The sequence below is a fragment of the Saccostrea cucullata genome, unplaced genomic scaffold (genome assembly GCF_032062105.1).
Source record: "Saccostrea cucullata isolate Sc308-1 unplaced genomic scaffold, CSIRO_AGI_Scuc_v1 ctg1379, whole genome shotgun sequence".
Classification (NCBI taxonomy): domain Eukaryota; kingdom Metazoa; phylum Mollusca; class Bivalvia; order Ostreida; family Ostreidae; genus Saccostrea; species Saccostrea cuccullata.
Genome location: NW_026927240.1, coordinates 234,715 through 256,931, shown reverse-complemented (window position 1 = coordinate 256,931; position 22,217 = coordinate 234,715). Strand labels below are relative to the sequence as shown.

General features: G+C 32.7%; 3 protein-coding genes across 3 annotated transcripts; 1 reads left to right on the top strand and 2 right to left on the bottom strand.

Annotated features, from left to right (window-relative positions):
* Positions 1-1,264: 1,264 nt before the first annotated feature.
* Positions 1,265-9,248, top strand: LOC134273814 (spermine synthase-like). Its single transcript, XM_062756022.1, has 9 exons — positions 1,265-1,360; positions 2,228-2,292; positions 2,810-2,985; positions 6,450-6,604; positions 7,109-7,198; positions 7,414-7,522; positions 7,797-7,885; positions 8,121-8,230; positions 9,160-9,248. The coding sequence occupies exons 1-9, from the start codon at positions 1,265-1,267 to the stop codon at positions 9,206-9,208; spliced, it is 939 nt and encodes a 312-aa protein (XP_062612006.1). The 3' UTR covers positions 9,209-9,248.
* Positions 9,249-16,630: 7,382 nt separating this feature from the next.
* LOC134273807 (complement C1q-like protein 4) lies at positions 16,631-17,728 on the bottom strand. Its single transcript, XM_062756015.1, has 2 exons — positions 17,286-17,728; positions 16,631-17,070 (listed from the first exon to the last, which is right to left on the bottom strand). The coding sequence occupies exons 1-2, from the start codon at positions 17,353-17,355 to the stop codon at positions 16,646-16,648; spliced, it is 495 nt and encodes a 164-aa protein (XP_062611999.1). The 5' UTR covers positions 17,356-17,728; the 3' UTR covers positions 16,631-16,645.
* A 2,525-nt stretch (positions 17,729-20,253) lies between these two features.
* Positions 20,254-21,263, bottom strand: LOC134273813 (collagen alpha-2(VIII) chain-like). The gene is made up of 2 exons (XM_062756020.1): positions 20,921-21,263; positions 20,254-20,687 (listed from the first exon to the last, which is right to left on the bottom strand). Exons 1-2 carry the CDS (start codon positions 21,261-21,263, stop codon positions 20,254-20,256), a joined length of 777 nt encoding a protein of 258 aa, XP_062612004.1.
* Positions 21,264-22,217: the final 954 nt, after the last annotated feature.

Here is a 22,217-nt window from a genome sequence, read left to right as displayed (position 1 = left end):
CGAGAAAGGCAGTGTTGAATTTCAAGGCAAGAAAAGAACATGGCGGCAAAGAACATCATGATGAGCTTTCAGTTGTACGAGGGGATCCGAATGGATGATGGTAAGCACATGATGTATGCAAGAACTGATACATTAACTGGTTAAAGAAACTGCAATGATACTAGTATACAGCCTTATTAAAATGGAGAATCTGATGTGGTTAATTCTAGTACCATTTTGAACTATTTTAAAAGAAAAGATTTCAAAACTTTAACAACTCTCTCTCTCTCTCTCTCTCTCTCTCTCTCTCTCTCTCTCTCTCTCTCTCTCTCTCTCTCTCTCTCTCTCTCTCTCTCTCTCTCTCTCTCTCTCTCTCTCTCTCTCTCTCTCTCTCTCTCTCTCTCTCTCTCTCTGGATTGAGGATGGATTTTAACTTTACTCCCTAACTCCCACATTTTAAAGATTTTTTTCTTGTCCTCCTTGAAGGTGTATTAGAGACATTGAGAGCCATCCCTAGCCTGTGTTTGGATGGAGAGTTGAACTGCATGGAGAATAGTCCCTCCTCATTGGGTGGCCGTGTTCTGTTATCGACTAATCGAAAGGGAAGGTAAAGACGTTCAATTGTATCAATTGCTTATAGTAAACAGGAAAATCGGGGGAGATTCATCTGAGAATGAAAATATATCTACGTGATTGTAATTCTAGAGGAAGGGGATTTACATAGAGCTACTTGTATATTAGGCCCACAATATAGATGTTAGGGCTGATTTCAATAGACCTGACGGATTACGCTGTTTGTGCTAACGCTTTGCTTGTCTAGAGGTTTAAATACTACGTCACATATTCACCACATCAAAGGAAGTAGCCGTGATCGCTTCTCTCCCACGCTAAAGTCGGTCAACTGCAATACACATCGTTCAAATTAATTTTGAACACATTGGCGACGGTAGCTGACACTAAATTGTTAAGGAAAATAAGTACAGAAATGAGTCATTATGAAGCTTTTCTGCATTAAACTTGGAAATGTACCAAATTAATGATGTCAAATTACATGATGGTCCTCCTTCATGCTATATTCCTTAGTGTCAGATTTATCATTTTCATCTACTCAACTCTTGTTAAAGCAGATTTCAAAATTTTTAAGAACTTTTATAATTTTTGGAGGCACAATAAAGCAGAAACAACACCTTTTTCTTTCAAGCACACAAGCATTTCCTTTGTTTACAGACTTAAAATAAAACTGTTTTGATAAAAATATGGATTGATTTATTTTCGATTTAGCCACATGGTGGTTCATTGCTATGCCAATGGTTTGATAACAGTGGATGTTCAACATTTTAAGTTAGAGAAAAGTCCAGACACCCTCCATGATGAAATAACGGTAAGATAAAATGCTTAGAGTTTGATTTATAACAAAGAAAAAGAGAATAAATGCCCAACTTTGATAAAATATGCCATGGAAGTATCGATGTTTTCGTGCCGTTATTAATATAAAGTATTTTTATATTTGAATATCTATCAACTACATGGCCAAAAAATAATTTTTATCGTTGACTTCTTGTAATAACAACTGATCAGGAATATGTACGGTTTTATGATAAAAATGGGTCAGTTGGTTATTTATTTAAATTTTAGCTTTCTGCAAGTAAATTGAATGTATCCTTCGTATAAGGCATTGTAACATCTAAACATATTTAGATACAGACGGCTATTGGGATAAAAAAAAATCCGTAATGTAATATATAATTCACACCAATTTCAACGACAATACGATATTTGTAGCTTTTGGTGTAAATGAATATTTATATATGCATATTTAAATATATATTGCACATTTGCAGAACGCACAATACAATACATGAAATCACACTTTACGTAGTTTACAGCAATAAGTAAGCATTGCAAGTAAATGATGTGTTAAAATGACAGATGCTAAACAGTACAAGGAGAAAAGTTTCATACAAATGGATTATTCAAACAACCGTTCCATTGGATCCAAATTACTCTTCCTGTGATTTTGATTCTTTTAAATATATAAACATAGATGATATCCAGTGTTTCTATTGCAGAAGTGGAACGTGAATTTATAATTTCTTTTCAAAAGTGCGAAGCAAAAGAGCTACAGCACATGCATTTATTAAAATACATGTAAAAATCACTGTTGAAAATGTTTCGAAAATTATTATAATTATAAGATATATCGATTTTAATGTTACTGCTAATTTAAACTGATAATGTCAATCTTCAGACCGCTAAGAACTTGGAGACGAGGATCCGTGAGTCGCTTGGAGACCTTTGCAAGTACAGCAGATGGTAAAAAATCAGTCTGTATACTAGTAATAGTTGTATTGACAATTTGAACCATATTAGGCATGCACTGTAAAAATCACATACATAAAAGGGTCATATCTTTCGTGGTTTGAGAATAAATAAATTTGTTCATGGGGGATTTGATTTCCTGGTTGATGAATGGTTCAGAAGTAATTTATGTGACAAAAATGCATTTCGTGGGTCTCCTTATTATCGAAAAAAGAAAGTCAAAATTAAAATCCCAAAAAATTAAACTTTCTTAGGTTAAAAGATGATTACATATATGGCATCTACAAGTACAAGTGAAGTTTGGGGAAAAAATTATTTTAAGTAGATTTTTCGAATAAATTCGACTGTCGTTCGAATAATGCTGTCGAGTACTCGGCTGAGGAAAATAAATATTTTGACATCCTTAATATTAAGTAAACTCCTAGTAGAATAAAAGGTACAAGTATTTAATCAGTAAGTTTAGTAACTCTACTAAACTGTAAACATCACAAGTACATACACTTTTTTACAGTTTGCCTGGAGAAATAACACGAGGGGAGCTAACTCCATATTTTTCATCCGGAAGTGACACCCTTTTTGAATACGAAAACTTGAAGCTCATGTTCGAGAAAGATTCCAAATTTCAGAACATCAAAATCTACCACAATCCTGAAGTTGGAAATTTCATGTGTTTGGATGATGATATAAGTACGTTAAATAGGCGACTTCATATTTACAAACGAATTACATGTATCTTTTTTTTTTGTAAATATCAACATGATTTAACTATATATTGTAATTGCATTTAATCATGCTCTAATAACAAGTATATTACGAAATATCTATTTAAAGGAACTTTTGTCTAGTCGCCAAATCCTTTATATTACAAAAATTTTTTTTACACCAATCGATACAGACAAGGAGTTCCATTTAATTCCATGGCAGTTCAACAGCATTTCATTAAAAACTAGTGCTAATTGTAACGGGAACCGTTACAGATGTTCCCCAAACGCTCCCCAACTCCCTTTTGGTGCCATATTCCCTGTAAGCTTCATTAAATAAGACAAATTCTGGTAATTTAGACTTTAACAAAATTTACCCAGAAGGATACCAATTATATTCAAATTTTAGCATTGCACCCGTGCGCATGTGAATTCATGTGCGTTATGACCAAATCATCTGGTCTACACTATTTATATATTTAAATATACTATATATCAAAGCATTCAGTCCAAAAATATTAAAAATCACTCATTTAAGTTTATTTTTAATTTCACTCGTTCCAAATGCACGCACGTGCGTGCACGTGCATGATGACCTACCTTCTTGTAGGAGTTCCTTATATTTATCTATGTTCTGAATCCCATCCTGTTTGGTTGAAAAACAAGAGAGCTATAGCCATTTCAAGTTTAAGCCAATCAGATTGCAGCACACGTGCATGCTCGTGATTTCATGAATTTTTTGTATATCATATTGCAGGATATCCTAATGTAAAACTATGTTTTAAATTTCAAAGCATTTCGTCAAAAAACAAAGGGGATGTAGCCATTTAAACTTTCAGCCAATCAGAATGCAGCACACGTGCATGCGCATGATTTATTTAATTTTTCTGTATATCATGTTGCAGGGTATTCTAAAGTATGACTATGTTTTAAATTTCAAAGCATTTCATCAAAAAACAAAGGAGATATAGCCTTTTAAAGTTTCAGCCAATCAGATTGCAGCACACGTGCATGCGCGTGATTTCTTCAAATTTTTTTGATATCGTATTGTAGAATATCCTAGTTCATTACTATGTTTAAAATTTCAAAGCATTTCGTCAAAAAACAAAAGAGATATTGAGATTTCTGTTTCAGCCAATCAGAGCGAAGCTCACGTGCACGCGCGTGAGTTCGTGCTAATTTGACAGTGTCATGATATTAACACTATTAATATATCTTTATGTAATGAGTTTCAAAGCATTTCATCAAAAAATGTAACAGTTATGGCCATAATAAGTATATCAGTCATTTCACTCACTTCACGCGCCCGCACATGCAGGCGTATGCGCGCAAAATGACCTTCGTTCCGCACACCTACACTACACACCCATTAACCCTAAAAAGGTTTTAACTTAGTTTGGTGAACAGTTTCTGAGAACACTTCCGGACAAAAAAGTACCGGAGAAGAAATAAGAAGAAAAAAGAATAATAATAATAACTAGAGCAAAGCTCGTTGCAAAGCAACGAGTAGGTCTTCCGTCCTGTTTGACCGGAAGTAACTTTCATTTAAAACAAATAAAGAGTAATGAAGTCCCAGAATGGTTTAATCCTACAAATCTATGTTAATTATTGCAATATTAAGCCATTTTCTGCAACTTCCGGTTTGACCGGAAGTGACGACGACGGACGGAAAATTAAGATTTAAGCTTCCAGTAACATATGATATCCAAAAACCTGTCAAGAACAGTAAAAATATGCAATTTTTGACTACTTCCGGTTTGACCGGAAGTGACGTCGTCGGACGTATTTTGACGACGCCATTGGATAAAGCTTGATATTTAGAACAACTTTGCTTCTTTGACGTATTACAAATTCTCAATACTTTTTGAGATATAAAGGAAAAACTTTCAGCCCATTTTGGCCCTTTATTATAGGGGCCAGCCCCTTATCGTTGATAGCTTCGAAAGATCGTAACATTCTTCACAACTTTTGTTCTATATGTCTTTACAAAATATTAACGTGTAAAAAGATATTTTAAAAAATGTGTGAAAAATTTTCTAAATTCCCGATAGGACTTTTTTCGAGCCATAGCGAGCGCCGACGTGCTGCACTTCCGGTGAATAAGAAAGGTGTGTGTCACATCAGCACATGTTGCTCTATCATCGCTGAAAATCTTACGTTTCTATCTAAAAGCACTTTTGAGAAAAATGCTGGACAATGTGACCCTCTGAAAATCACTAAATCGCGGAAATCTCGAAACCGGAAGTGACGTCATAAAAATAAAAAATGATATATCATGTTTGATTGATGTTCCATCAGTCCTGAAAGTCATGAAAATCGATCGAGCCGTTTCCGAGAAATCGCGTGCACAAAATCGGTAAGAAAAAAACAATAATAACTAGAGCCGAGCTCGTTGCAGAGCAACGAGTAGGTCTTCCGTCCTGTTTGACCGGAAGTAACTTTAATTTTAAAAAAAATTAAAGAGTAATGAGGTCCCAAAATGGTTTAATCCTCCAAATCTATGTTAATTATTGCAAAATTAAGCCATTTTTGGCAACTTCCGGTTTGACCGGAAGTGACGTCAACGGACGGAAAATTAAGATTTAAGCTTCCAGTGACATATGATATCGAAATACCTGTCAAGAACAGCAAAAATATGCAATTTTTGACTACTTCCGGTTTGACCGGAAGTGACGACAGCGGACGTATTTTGACGACGCCATTAGATAAAACTTGATATTTTGAACAACTTTGCTTCTTTGATGCATTACAAATTCTCAATATGTTTTGAGATATAAAGGAAAAACTTTCGGCCGCTTTTGGCCCTTTAGTATAGGGGCCAGCCCCTTATCGTTGATATCTTTCGAAAGATCGTGACAATCTTCACAACTTTTGTTCTATATGTCTTTACAAAATATTAACGTGTAAAAAGATATAGCCAAAAATGTGTGAAAATTTTCTAAATTCCCGATAGGACTTTTTTCGAGCCATAGCGAGCGCCGACGTGCTGCACTTCTGGAGAATAAGAAAGGTGTGTGTCACATCAGCACATGTTGCTCTATCATCGCTGAAAATCTTACGTTTCTATCTAAAAGCATTTTTGAGAAAAATGCTGGACAATGTGACCCTCTGAAAATCACTATATCGCGGAAATCTCGAAACCGGAAGTGACGTCATAAAAATAAAAAATGATATATCAGGTTTGATTGATGTTCCATCAGTCCTGAAAGTTTCATGAAAATCGACCAAGCCGTTTCCGAGAAATCGCGTGCACAAAATCGGTAAGAAAAAAAAACAATAATAAAAATAATAAAAATAGTGGAAAAGAAACCTAAGAATAACAAGAAGAAGACGGAAGACCTTAATAAGATATATGTTCCCAAACTCCGTTTGGGGAACATAATAAAGTGAAAATTAGCTTCATCGGATTATAATATAAAAAATCAAAGCGCTTTTGTTTTTGCTTTTCAGTGATCGGCGAAAGTGACCTTATTTACACGCAGACGTTACTGGGCATCGAGCGCAACGATTTCCGGGATAAAACGGTTTTGATTCTAGGGGGAGGAGACGGGGGAATTATGTATGAATTGCTGAAAGAGAACCCCAAACACGTGCTAATGGTGGAGGTTTGTATCTTAATATATTTGTTAATTCTCATTTCCTTTCTCTAGAAAACATTTACAATAAGATTATAACGGATGGGTTCTTACCAGTGCAATATAACATTGAAAATAATGAGATAACAAACAATAATCAAGGTCAAATGTTCATTTAAACGATACAAATCGGGAACAGGAAAACACGGATCTTTCAATAACATCAGAAGTTGGCCATGGATAACTGAGGTGGAGAAATAGGCATCCCGTCAACCGTAACATCCTACGTATACTACTTCAAATAAAACCCTTGATAACAATTATATTAAAAAATAAAACAAAGAAAAAAATGCAAAATACGTAATGAAATAATACATACATGTATATAATATAGAATATCCCACATCTCTTTTATGAAACTGATTAAACATGTAATGGATTATATTAAGCATACAGGAAAGAGATGTGCAAAAGCTTCTAAATATTTAAAATTCTCAAATTCATAAGGTTTGGATATTTAATATAGACCTTCAGATTGATCGAGATGTTGTGCTGGCCTGTAGAACTCATATGCGCAAGATTTGTGAATCAGCAATGGATTCCTTTGAAGGCCCTAACTTCAAGGTGATACTTTAATCTTTTTTCAAACATAAACATATTTGGTCACCTATTTTCAAAGGTAGATCTTTTATTTTTATTTTGATTAAATAAATTGGTTGAAATAAAACCTCATTGTCAATTAAAAAAATAAAATATTATCTTTCTAATATAAAGCACATTTTAAAAAAATGTGTGAATAAAATGTATAATTCCTGTTTTTGACTTTACCTATGTTTTAGATTCAATTCGAAGACTGTTTGAAAGTTCTTCAAGAATGTCAACAAGACGGCCGGAAGTTTGATTACGTCATCAACGACCTCAGCGAATATATAATCAACGCAGAAAATAGTAATGTTACAAAAACACTGTATATATGATAGTTTCCTCTTTTGCTTCAGCAATCTACGAATTATATACAAAAATACAGTTATGTATATTTAAAACATATTAATTTAAAGAAAAGGAATTTTAACAAACCACGATTTCGTGTCGCATTTACTCTTATGTAAAAATAGTGCCATTATATTGATATTTATTGCACTTAAACCTACAATTTCAATTTTGCAGAATATGGATGTAAGGCACAATGACTTATACTTAACAGTCTTTGATTTTTTTTCAGCGAAATTTGCCTATGATTTTAAAACATCGTGCATCATTTTAGAGCTGTCCTTAAAGGTCCTCAATCCACACGGAAAATACCTGTCTCGGGTACCCTATTTGATATTTGTTGATATTTATATTACCTGTATATACAGATGCTCTGTACATGTATTAAGACACGTTTAGATTGTCAGCGCGTTGATGGACATATTCGTTATTTAATTAATATACCTCTTTCGAAAGGGCTTATGTCCAAAATAACGAAATGCATATGTTAATAAGAAGAACTCCTTTTTTTCAAAAATTACAAATATTTACTAATTCATGTTATTTTTTTTTGAAGGGCAATACTGTAAGTGCCACAGAATTCCTGCGGAAGTATGAGGACGACATTAAACATCTAGGCATGCAGTTTCAAAAGTCTGAGGTGTATGTACCGTCATTCAAAGAGAAGTATCCTTTTTATCTGAACCTGCAATGCACAAGGTTTGAAAGATTCTACTGAGTTTTCTTATATTATAAAGCATAAGACAAATGGTTTAAAAAGACACTTTCCTGTAAATTCAATTAAATTCCTTATATAGAGCCAAATGAGTATAAGAGTACTGCAAACCAACAAAATCTGAAATAATCTCAATAGCTGATGAATGATGATGCGTTTGATAGGTTTTTGTTTGGTTTTTCTTCATTATTTATCAAAACATGTTCATAATTATTTTCATGTCCTTTAGATTTAAAACTGCTAATTATGAAATGTCTCCATAATTGGCATTTCAAACAGAATGATACAGGTAACACAATCCTGTGGTATTGTGCAAAAATGTTAGGTACCTCGATTTTTTTTTTTTTTCGGAAACTTCATTGTTAAAGTATCATACTTTAGTAAGATTTCCAGCTGAAGATTATCGTTTCACACATGGGCAAGTGATCACCAACAAAAGCTTCTCAAAATGTATTGTATATATCAAATATGTTAAACTTTGAGTGGAATACTAAAGGTTGTATCTGATTCCCTGAATTTAAATTTATTCTTCAGATAAACTCAACAAAAAAGGTCAAATTTTAGGCATGTTTTGAATGACAACGGGCAAATATTATTATAACTTTATCTGTATGATAATGACAACGAACCAGTTTCCATGCTTACCTTTGAAAGCTTCTGACAACGGTACTGTCTAGGAACCTAAAATGTTCCTAGCACTGAATTCTTTGGAAAAAATATTTTTAGGAACATGTCGTCTGACCTAGTAGTGAACCCGCATATATACTAATGACACTGCATGTTCTTTAAACATATTCTGACTTTCTTTCTATTTTAATAAGAACAACTTAACATGTGTACAACTGCAGAATATCATTGGTGATCCTTAACTTTCACAAAGCTATTGTTTCTACGAGGTTTGGAGAGTACAAGAATCGAGAAAAGAATAGAAGTTTGTGTAATGAATGAAAAGGGAATTCATGACAATAAAAAATGAAAAAGATCATGGTTTTATCTTAATTTCATTGGCAGTTTTTTCTCAATTATTTTGATATTTTAATAATGTAAGATTAAGTATGGCTCTACAAAGGCTATATCAATATAAAAAATACCGTATAAGTGGAAATTTTAGCGAGACGCAAATTTAGCGATTTGCCCTGGTAATTTATTTTTAGAGAGATGTTATTTAAGCGATTTTAAAATGCACATTAAAGAAACTATTACAAATAAAACGCATTAATTTTTAGCGATACTCAATTTTAGCGATCTCGACACCCTCGCTAAAAATGCCAAAATTAAATCCTCGCTAAAAATTCTACTTATACGGTAATCTAATAATCAGGAAAGCCATTATGTATCATATTAATTTAAAACCATCCGCAGGGAGTAAAGATTCAAATTTGTTCAAATGCACTCCTTCCCTGAACCCACTTTTTCTATTTAAAATTTTCAATACTGAGCTGATTTTTGCTTTTACCTAGCCAATTGCTCAGGTGAGCAATGAGGCCCCTGCGTCAGGTTATGATAAGGCGCCACCTGCCACTTAAATTTAGAAGGTCTCTATGAGACCTGCATTTTGGTTTGGGTTTGCCAGCATACTGTAAACGTATTACATTTGGCTGTGTATTCTTTTTTGCGCTTTTGGCGGAAAGCAAGTCTTGTACATATACAAATAAAAAAGAATTTTATGAGATACGCTGAATCAAACTGCTAGATAGTTCATCATTTAATTTCCGCCAAATATTATACACGCTAAATATAATACATTTACAGTATATTAACTCAGACGTCAAATAATTACTATTTTATTTTATTAATGATAAATTTATTTCATGTTTTATTAATGATAATTTTATTTTACTATTTATCTATTATAAATTTCCGTGAAATGGTTGTTTCATTGATTAGAATATTCTTAACTAATCGTGTTCAAGACTAGTAATTCAAAAACTGTATACGAGGGTTGTTCAAAAAGTTCTTGGACAATTTTCGTTATATTCTCACTAGAAATTTAAAATAAGCACATTCTAATATGTAAAAATATTTGTTTATTGATGTGTGAAGTTTCATTCCATTCAATGTAACAGAAATCAATTAACTTAATTTTTAAATCAGCATGTTTTTTACCCAGGGAGCACACTTAACGCCATGTAATGTCGAAACATAGCATCACGAATTTCTAAAAAAAAATACTATCCTTATACATTTCAAACTCTATAATCCAATGCCCACTCATTCACACCTTTTTCTAATACTTGACAATTATTTTCAAGAATTGTTTTCGTTGTATAATTTTCTTTGTTCAGGTTTTAATTTCTTTTATTACTTACATGTAACTCTGCCTTCACAGAATAAGCAACTCTGAAGCTCCTGTTTACCCTTGACGTTCCAACATTTTAAAGTCATCTGATACAGAGTCTCTGAAACTCAAATACTTATTTGTACACACATTTTTTGATTCCTTCAACATTTTTTTTTAGAGTTAATTCAGGATTTCTCCTGAGTAAAACACAAAAATTGAATCGTTATATATATATGCTGCTCCATGACGTACTAAAACGTCATCGTTTTTGTCGTTTTCAACGAAGACAAGCTATCGTCTCATTAAGTAGATTTCTTTTTAAATGTTAAATATATATTATGATGAAATTATCCTTTTTTGAATTTTTAGGTTGCTTTTTGTTTTTGTTCCATTTTTCAGAGAATATGACGGCAGACATTTTAGTGTATTGTTTGTAACTTACTAAATCTTGACCTGCTTGGCGATCCGAATTTTGCATTTTATAAATCTGTAGAAGTTTTGAATAAATAAAATGACACAAATCATATGAATTTATGGTTCAAATACCTCTGCCAAATCTGTGACCCTTTTCACAAAAAATCTTATGACTAAGACTAAAACTTCACGACTCTGTAATTTTTAGCTCACCTGAGCCGAAGGCTCAAGTGAGCTTTTCTGATCAAAATTTGTCCGTCGTCTGTCGTCGTTGTTGTTGTTGTCGTTGTCGTTGTCGTCGTCGTCGTCAACTTTTCACATTTTCATCTTCTCCTCAAGAACCACTGGGCCAATTTCAACCAAACTTGGCACAAAGTATCCTTGGGTGAAGGGGATCAAGTTTGTTCAAATGAAGGGCCACGCCCTTTTCCAAGGGGAGATAATCATGATTTAGAGAAAAATATTGGCATTTTTAAAAAATCTTCTCCTCAAGAACCACTGGGCCAGGAAAGATGAAACTCATGTGGAATCATTCTCAGGTAGAGTAGATTCAAGTTTGTTCAAGTCATGACCCCCGGGGGTAGGGCGGGGCCAAAATGGCCGATCAAAGTTTTACATAGGAATATATAGGAAAAATCTTTAAAAATCTTCTTCTCAAGAACCACTGGGCCAGGAAAAATGAAACTCATGTGGTATCATCCTCAGGTAGTGTAGATTCAAGTTTGTTCAAGTCATTACCCCCGGGGGTAGGGCGGGGCCAAAATGGGCGATCAAAGTTTTACATAGGAATATATAGGAAAAATCTTAAAAAATCTTCTAGGGAAACCTTTTTAAATCTTCTTTTCAAGTACTTCAAAGCCAGGATTAGTAATATTTGTATGGAATCATCCTCGGGTAATGTAGATTCTAGTTCGTTCAAATTATGATCCCCTTGGGAGGGTAAAATTCAAGCCCCCTCAACTTAAATTAACTTTCAGTTCTGATCTGATGTGTTTTTTCCTAGCTGATGTGCTCAGGTGAGCGCTGTGGCCCCTGGGCCTCTTGTTAATTTCATGAAGATTTTTTTTGTAAATAATTATTTACAAATTTATCCCTGAAATATTAATAAGATGTAATAGAAATAGCTTAGATATGTGTTTAAGAATGGGGGAAAATTTTAGTCTTAGTCATAATATTTTTTGTGAAAAGGGCAACTGGGTGACATATGACGTCAAATATAACGGATATGACAAAGTCCACGAACTTTTCGAATAACGGTCGTAAATCATATAGTAGTGTGTAAGATAAATTTTTACAAACTTAGTAGTTTGAAAATTAGGTGCTGAAAATGTTCAAAAAATAACATATTTACATAGCAAAAAAAAATTATAGCTTGGTGTTACCAGGAAACTATGATTGCAAAAGCCATCCAGCAAATGATGACCTCCCACGGTTGTAGCTGATAATAGACCCTGTGACAGGCTCGTGCGTGCGTAGAAATACATGGTCCCCAGGGTTTGCGTGAGTGACAACCAATTCACTTCCGGTTTCCCAATCACCAGTTGATAATGTGTGAGAAGATGCGGATCCAATAGCTTGCCCATTTACAATTATTTCTACACTTGCCCATGAACGTTCCCTTACTTTCAATGACCAATGAAATGCATAGACTCCATGTACAGGCTTAATAAAAACTCCATTGTGTTTATCATATCCATTTCCTTCGTTTTTTTATCACTGTGTCGAAAGTAAACGTCATGTGGGCGGGGATATTAGGCCGGAAAAGGAAATTCATGTAGGCATAGAATGCCACAAATTGTGAAGCTGAAACCGATGTTGAAGGAACTGAAATATATTTTGAAATATCCGATAAAACATGAGTATAAAGTGTGAAATACATTGTTTACTTTTAAATTTTCGATAGTCATTTTTCTTGAAGGCTACATTTTAAATATTTATTTTTCTTCAATTTTCATGCTACATATAATACATGTAATACATGTAGAATACTTACTGTAAATGATACGCTTGTATAAATGTAAAATTACTAGCATACGTACTGATTCTGGGCACAACATTTTTCCTTCTTTTCATCAAGACCGTTCGTTGTGCTTTGGACTTCGTCAGGAAAATTTGGCTAATTTTCGTCATTCAACACATCCGTATCAATTTTTCTTTTTAGGCCATTTAAAATCAATTTTAAAGCAACAATTTCCCGCTGAATATTGCAATATTCCTTTGATGTCTTTAATTTCTCCTTTGAGTTTAGAGTTTTCATTCTTTAGTTCCTTCTTGGATTCTTCTAAATCCTGCAAGCGGTTTTCAATTCTTTCCATGCTGTTTGGGTCAACTCTACCTTGGACATGACGAAATGGTAAAAGAACACAAATATTTTTAGAGGAGTCCTTTTGCTACGGAAGCCCTTTTAGGACATACAAAAATATTTTTTGAAATTTGATAAAACGAATTGACGAATTTGTTTTAACGAATCTAATTCATTATAACAATTTCTTTGAATTTGCTTTATCGATTTTAATCTGTTATAACAAATTTGTTGAATTCATTATAACGAATTCTTTAATTTGTTATAACGAATTACATTCGTTAAAACGAATTCAAAAAATTGTTATAACAAATTAAGTTTGTTAAAACACATTCCAAATTTATTATAACGAATTAAAATTGCTTAATTAAATTCAGTAATCAGGACCTATAGAAAAATATATATGAATTCAATATAACGATTTGTCGAATTCGTTTTAACGAATTTAATTCGTAATAACAAATTATGGAATTCGTTAAAACGAATTCAATTCGTTATAATAAGTTTTAGAATCTGTAAAAACGAGTTTAATTCGTATTAACAAATTTCTGAATTCGTTGTAACGAAATCAACAAATTTGTTATGACAGATTAAATTCATTATAACGAATTCAAAGAAATTGTTTTAACGAATTAAATTCGTTATAAAAAATTTGACAATTCGTTATATCGAATTCAAAAATATTTTTTCGATAGGTCCTAAATAGGCTTCCGTATTTTGCTGTCATTTTCATAAGCTTTTAAGGTACTTGGACACAGATTTGAAGTTATTATTTTCTCTATAATATTATGACATATATTTTAATCGCATTTCACACAAAAATTAATTAAAAATCTTATTTCATATAAAAGATATTAAAATTTCAAATTTTTTGGCGCGTTTGATTAACACATCCTTGCACTTTTACAAATTAATTTTATTCTTAATCCTTCGGAAAAGTGGCAATCTCGTTTTGTATAAATGAAAAATATTAATAATATAATCCAGAAAATTCAGAGTAGACATGTTCGAAAGCAAAACAAACACACAATATATTGTCAGTCCGTGCAGTTGTGGTAAGCAGACTTTGACGATTGAACGCACCCGGTGAATTGTAAGCATAAACAATAACAGAACTCCTGCCCTGTTTACAAAAACTGTGTACATAACTTTAGTGTGCTTGATTTGCTAAACTCTGTACGCAACTCTTAGTTCGGAATGACGATACTTGTGAAGGAGTTTTGCTTTCTAACATTTCTACTCTGAATAAAATTATTTTTCTGAATAAAAGTTTTAATATTTCTCATTAATACACAACAAAATTGCCACTTTTCCTAAGGATTAAGAATACGTAATAAATTTGTGAAAGTGCAAGGATGTGTCAATCAAACCAGCGAAAAAAATTGAAGTTTTAATAACTTTTAAATGAAATAAGATTTTCAATTATTTTTGTGTGAAATGCTATTAAAATATATAAGTCGTAAATCATAGAGAAAATATTGACTTCAAATCTGTGTCCAAGTACCTTTAATCTTCATGTCAAGTTTAGGAACTGTATAAACAGTCAGTCCCTTACTGTTACATATAATGTGTATTTAGGTACAGAGAAATGTAGATTTCAAAGATAAGGAAAATTTGAGCCTTATTTATGCAATAAAAAACGTTCTCGTCTTGATATTTATTTGAGGTTAGCACACTTTGTCGAATTCTGATTACCTTTTCGGCATACTATTGTCTATAATAAGACAATACTATAATCATTATGCTGGCGTTTGTATTTATAAATTATCAATTCAATACCTGTTTGCATACAAATGACCTAATGGAAAATTTTCTTTATATGAAGATATCTTTCACGTGAAATTAAACATTCCACTTATGACTTATATGTTTTTTATTGGATTGTGTCTTTTTACGAAACCTGACTAATTTTCAACAATATTTAAATTTCCAATGAAGTAACGCGCGTACATGAACTATCTTATCTGTAAATACTATGGACGAGCCATTCCAAAACCTACAACCCTACAATCAAATCTCGAAATAAATCAAATTACCATCTAATTTAGTAGATTTGAAATGTACGAGATATTCCATGTTATTTTCCATTGCCCCTCCCCATGACGTCAAATTTTACTATAAAAAATAGTCACATAAAACACGAAATAAATTTTATGATTGTTTTATTACTGTAGCATATTAACATTTATGAAATAAACAACAAAAGAATTTTAAGATATGAAGCAACCAATCTTGTTAACTTAAAATATATATGTGACCTAGATTGAGGTTGTCGGAAGCTCAAACACATGTATAGACCCTAGGTCACTTCTCCGCCGCCATATTGAATGCAATGTTGCAGATGATGAAACGGGAGTTGGTTAGGAAACCGATTTGCGTGGATGATAAATTTGCAGAGGAAGTTGAGTTGCTTACGAATGTTAGAATAGTAGAGGTAGTTGAGTAGCTTACGAAGTCAGATGATAATGACAGAGGGACGAGCCATTCCAAAAACTACAACCCTTAGATTTGGGTTATTTCTTTTAAGGGCCACTCTGACGTTTAAAGTGTGTCATTCAAGGAGAAGTATCCTTTATGTAAAGTAACGTACTATAAAGACAATTGTTGAAAAAGTTAAACTAATTAAAATCAGATAATTGTTAACCTCCAAGTTATATGTCAGTAGCTAGATTCAACGACTTTCAGAATTTCGGAGCGTACATAAGGTTCATCGATACTCTGATAAATGTGATAACTCTTAACTATATAAATGTCTATTAATCTTTTATAGATTTGCCAAGTTCAATTGTCTTATTTATCGCAATCCGCTACGCAAGCTATGCTATAATTGTTTGTATTTTACTTATAAAGTACATTTCTTTAGGAAAATCATTAAGAGTCAAGCAAAATTTTATATCAATGAACCTTAAAAGCTCCCTTCCATTGAAATAAAATATTTGTATTTTTACCTGCAATCATGATTTTATTTTCATAACATTATTGAGTTTGAGATATTGTGAGAAAGCAAACCTAAATACGTCAAATTCAACACTTACACATGTAACTGTAATTTTAACCATAATAATTCATTACCTGTTGAGTTCACCATCTCACAGCATATAAAATCAGTTAACAAATTATCATTATTTTTAAAGAATACTTCCACGCTGTAAATTGATGATTTTTTGAATCAGAGCGATTTGGTCAAATATTGTTTAAGATCAATTCTCAAGCAAAAAATAAAAAGCTGAATCTTCAAGTAATCTCTCAAAATCAGCTTTACATGGTCTTCCTTTGTAATAAATCGCTTTATCCGGAAGATCTTATTAAAAAATGAATTACTTATATAACAATTTAAACGTTTTACTTCTCGATATAACGAGTAAATTATTAATGCATAAGCCATCCAGAAAATGATGAACGCGCTCTGTTATTACTGTAAATATATCCAGCTACAGCTTCCTGTGTGCGCAGGAATACATGATCACCTGCATTAGCGTGGGTGACGATCAACTCACTCCCAGTGCCCAAGCTTCCAGCTGAGTCGGTCGATGCGCATCCAATCGAACGTCCATTTACAATTATTTCGACACTTGCCCATGAATGTTGTTTTATTTTCAATGACCAATGAAATGCATAAATTCCATTCACGGGCACAATAAAGACTCCATCATGTTTACTATATCCATTTCCGTCGTTTATTATCACTGTGTCGAACGTAAGAGTCATGTGGGCGGGGATACTAGGCTGGGAAAAGGAATTCATGTAGGCATAGAAAGCGACAGGTTGTGAAGCAGAAACTAATGTCGGAGGAACTGAAATATATTTTGAAATATCCGATAAAACATGAGTACGTATAATGTGTGAAATACATTGTTTAGTTATAAATTTTCGATAGTGATATTTCTTGAAGGCTACATTCTAAATATTTTTCTTCAATTTTCATGCTACATATAATACATGTCATACATGCAGAATACTTACTGGAAAAGATACGCTTGCATAAATGTAAAATTACTAGCATACGTACTGATTCTGGGCATAACATTTTTCCTTCTTTTCATCAAGTCTGTATCACTTATGTCACTATCATTTTTCATTATCCCATTCCGATTGGTCTCATTTATTTTACCGTTCGTTGTGCTTTGAACTTCGTTAGGAAAACTTGGCTGATTTTCATCATTCAACACATTCGTATCAATTTTTCTTTTTAGGCCATTTAAAGTCAATTTTAAAGCAACATTTTCCCGCTGAATATTTTTAGCAGTCCGTTAATGCCTTTAATTTCTTCTTTGAGGTCGGAGTTTTCATTCTTTAGTTTCTTGTTGGACTCTTCTAATTCATGCAAGCGGTTTTCAATTCCTTCCATCCATTTTTGGTCAACGTTTCCTTGGACATAGTGAAATGGTAAAAGAACACACAGAATTAAGAGGAGCCCTTTTACCGTCATTTTCACTAGCTTTAATCTTCGTGTCAAGTAAGTGACAGTACAATCAGGTACATATAATGTGTGTTTAAGAACAGAGAAATGTGGATTTTAAAGATAAGGATTAATTGTGTCGTATTTTGCAATATTATTGCGTACATCAAGACCTTTTTTATATTAACATGTATTTCAGGCGAGCGCACTTTGTCAAACCCTGAATACTTTTTCAGCATCATATTATTTCTGATAACTACACTAAATTTTAATTATTATGCCGTCTTTTGTAATGATAAATTATCGGTCCAATAGCTGTTTGCAGACAAATGACTTTATTGAAAATTTTCTTGAATATGAATTGATCTTTTACATGAAATAAAGAAAATATTATAACTATAACTTACATTGTTTTTATTTTTTGCACCTTTGATGGAAACCTGACTGATCTTCATTTAAAACGTATACATATTTCAGATTTTCAATGAAAACTTATATTTCAGATACAGCTTTCAGATCATTCAAATTCTGTGTCAGTGAAATATTCTCTCAGTAATTTGTTGCAAGACCTCTTCGTTATCCTGATCCTCCCTTATTAAAATTCGAGATTTCATTCATAATAACTTAATCCCATTCGTATGGGTTTTTCTTAACAATAACGCTGCTTTCAGCTTTTTTTTGGCACGTAGGCCTATATTGTTTTTGTCCTCTCTGTCTGTTTGTCTAACTGTTTGTCTGTTGACAACGTTAACCTTCGCCATAACTTTTGAACCGTATAAAACAACGTTTTTTGAAGACAATTGTTGAAAAAAATGTCGGAGCATGCTAAAGATATCATTGTAATGAGATTGCAGAATTATTACAGTTTCGTATTTTTAAAAACATGTGTCAAGTGACATATCTTTGAAATAAGTATACCATTTATTGTACAATTTATCAAACATTCTCTTCTCTAAAAGTAATAGCTTTTTTAAAAAGCTTGCCTGACTAATACCATAAATATCCACAGAACCTATAAACATGATAAGTTATTAACGTTTACATCGGGGAGAGGGAATTATGAAGATGTTGCACGTTGAAACATCATGCATTCATTTTAAGTTGTTTACTCATCAAAGCAATGGAAAAAGAACAAATTTTATATAAAACGTATATATTGTTTGTATCTCAAATAAAAATGGAATGTACAGTACATGTACATGACTGTGGATAACATTTGAACTATGAATAAAGTGTACATGTATATAGTTAAAATTGCTTGTACGTGTGCAAAGCCAAAAATAACAATGTATATACTTAAGAAATAAATAACAAGTTTATAAACTTCAATGGAAATTGAAGTGGGTCGGTCACGTGATCGAATCCTGTGAAGGCCGAAGGCCTTCTCAGAAGATTTGATCACGTATCGACCCACTTTAATTCCCATTGAAGTTTATAAACTTGTTGTTTATTACTTATATATACATTTGAGACAGAAGATTAAATAATTTTGAATATAAATTATTCCACTTAGTCTAACCGTCCGTCGTAGATTTTGAAAAATGACGCAAGGTGTAAAATGGCTTGAATGGCGGTTACGCTTCGAATTCATTACTGACATTAGGATTTTATTTCTAAGGGACTGTTTTGTGAAAGGCTACTTGTGATCAGTAATAGTGAACAGAGTATTGTCTGGGAATATTTCTATACGTGAAAATTGATAATTAATGCTGAAAAGACACAAGAAACACGTCCGAAGATTGAAGATAAAAAGTTGGAGGAATTTCGGTCGCCAGAAAGGAATGGATGATCTGATGGATGGAAACACTTGACCGTGCCAGTTTATTAACAACCAAGTATTTCAGATCAAAAACTTTTAACCTATGATTTCAATAACTAAAAGCATAATTATTTATGATGTAAATAAATCACGGGGACACTAGCGAAAGCTGACATTGAACTACGACAGCGCCGAGGTGTTTAACAGCTGTTCGTGACGTGATTGCAATTGCTTTGAATGCTTTGATATTTTCCAACAGATTTACTTATTTATCGTAAGTAGAATTTAATGAAATAATTATAGTTTATCGTGAAGATTTAACTAAATGTCTACCCCAAAAATATTAAGGATAAACGTTAGAGACTGTACAGCTGAAACAAAGTGACATAAAACTTAGATTCTATCGGTATATTCTCAATGTACACAGGTTAAATCGATAGCCAAAATAACTGTATGAAATACTTGTTAACGTTGTAAATAAAATAATTATTATTCTACTTGCATATTTTGTTCATTTTTATACATGAAAAGCAAGTAGAGCAAGTCATTTTATATTTATGCACCGGTAGATATTATTGCGCCGTGTGATTAGGTCACGTATTGACCTCTGACCTCGGACAAACTTCATACAGAATTGAAGATATTTGTTCTCCGTATGTTTATATACTGCAGTAATAGAGAGATACCACAAATGTATATACTTAGCTATGTCTACAAGTAGCCTCTCAGATAAACCTTCACATGATTTTATCATGTTTATTTTTGAAAAATAAGATAGGTAGCTATCAACAACATTTATTTCTTGATATAATCAGTAAATTATGAATGTATAAGCCATCCAGAAAATGAAGACCGTGCACGGTTATTACTAATAATAGATCCTGTCACAGGCTCATGTGTGCGTAGGAATACATGGTCACCTGCATTTGCCCGAGTGACGACCAACTCACTCCCCGTTCCCCATCCACCGAGTCGTAGTGTGTCAGAAGATGCGCATCCAATAGCATTCCCATTTACAATGATTTCGATACTTGCCCATGAATGGCTATCTACTTTCAGTGACCAATGAAATGCATAGATTCCATTCACAGGCACAATGAAAACTCCATCGTGTTTATTATATCCATTTCCTTCGTTTATTATCACCGAGTCGAACGTTAGAGTCGTGTGGGCGGGAATATTACCCTGGGAAAAGGAATTCATGTAGGCATAGAATGCTACAGTCTCTGCAGTTGAGACTGATGTTGGATGAACTGAAATATATATTTTTTTAAGTTTCAAATTGATAAAGAATTTTATATATAAAATTGTAAAAAGTGCGAATCAGTGCATCACAAATTAAGAAATATGTATTTGATGTACTCTAATGTGCTTTTTTTTTATTTTGTTTTTTAATGTTCTTAAATTTTCATGTTTATACATTTTTTCCTTAATTATATCATGCATGTATGAATTTAATTAAAATTAAAATTTCTAGCAAACTTACCGATTCTGGGTACAACCTTTTTGATTGTATCGACAAAGAGTGTATCATTTACGTTATTTCCATTGTTTTTCATCGTCCCATTCCGATTGGTTTCATTTATTCTACCTTTTTTTGTGCTTCGAGCCTCTTCAGGAAAACTTGGCTGGTTTTCATCGTTCAAAACATCAGTTTCAATTGTTCTTTTTAGATCATTTAAATTCAACTTTAAAGCAATATTTTCCCGTTGAATTTCTTTCAGGAGTCCGTTAATTTCTTTAATTTCTCTTTTAAGTTTGGAGTTTTCATTCTTTAGTTCCTTGTTGGATTCTTCTAAATCCTGTAAGCGGTTTTCAATTCTTTCCATCCAGTTTTGGTCAACTCTACCTTGGACACGAAGAAATGCTAGAAAAACACATATGATTAAAAGAAGCGCTTTAGTTGTCATTTTCACAATCTTTAATCCTCGTATGAAATTAGGAAATTTATAAACAAGCAGTCCTTAACTGTTACATATAATGAGTGATTATTAAGAACAGAGAAATCTAGATTTCAGAGATAAGGACAAATTGTGTCATCTTTGACTACTTTGGTAAATATAATGGTCTTTCTCAAGACCTTATCTTTTTTATATATATCGCGAACTCAAACTGTAAATACTATTTCAGTTCAGAATGTGTAGTTATATCACATACGTGCATATTCTGTAGAAGTACTTTTTTCCGCGTGGTATTAATTTACGCTATGTACGCGGTCACAATTTTTCCGCGGAAATTTTTCCAAACGTTCTTAATATAAATGTAAGGCATATAGTGACAGTCTAGGAAATCCGCGTAATTTTCTTCACGCGAATTAAACGGAAATTTAGATTACGCGGAATTATGACCCCGTGGAAAAAACTATGTCTACAGTATACTATATTCTATAATTATATTATAATTCAGAATTTTGTATTCAATTTGATAAATTCTCCATATGCATCCAATACCTGTTTGCCGACAAGACCCAATAGAAAATTTCGTTAACATATATAAATCGTTTGCATGGGATACAATTTTTTTCGTACGACATTTTACAGATGTCATTCCTATGCAAGTTCAAACAACGTGTATGTAAAACTCATTGATATGTTCCTTTGGGGGATTGGGGGAAATCTCCGCTGACTTTCAAGATTCAAGACATCAATTTCATTGATTTTTTTTAATAATTCAATAATTTAATAATTATAGATAATTCAAATTCGGTTTCACCCCCTCCCCAAGACTTTTGCAACGGGCCTGCATTAATCTTACTCTTGATTTCATTATCATTTTTTAAGACA

Bases quoted from the DNA above. Each gene is read 5' to 3' on its own strand.
- LOC134273813 (XM_062756020.1), bottom strand. From the start codon at position 21,263: ATGGAAAGAATTGAAAACCGCTTACAGGATTTAGAAGAATCCAACAAG. The intron at 20,688-20,920 runs GTAAGTTTGCTA...TATATATTTCAG, and splicing joins AAAGGTTGTACCCAGAATCG to TTCATCCAACATCAGTCTCA.
- LOC134273807 (XM_062756015.1), bottom strand. From the start codon at position 17,355: ATGAAAAATGATAGTGACATAAGTGATACAGACTTGATGAAAAGAAGG. The intron at 17,071-17,285 runs GTACGTATGCTA...AATATATTTCAG, and splicing joins AAATGTTATGCCCAGAATCA to TTCCTCCGACATTAGTTTCT.
- LOC134273814 (XM_062756022.1), top strand. From the start codon at position 1,265: ATGGTGGTTCATTGCTATGCCAATGGTTTGATAACAGTGGATGTTCAA. The intron at 2,293-2,809 runs GTAAAAAATCAG...ACTTTTTTACAG, and splicing joins CTTTGCAAGTACAGCAGATG to TTTGCCTGGAGAAATAACAC. The intron at 7,886-8,120 runs GTACCCTATTTG...TTTTTTTTGAAG, and splicing joins ACGGAAAATACCTGTCTCGG to GGCAATACTGTAAGTGCCAC.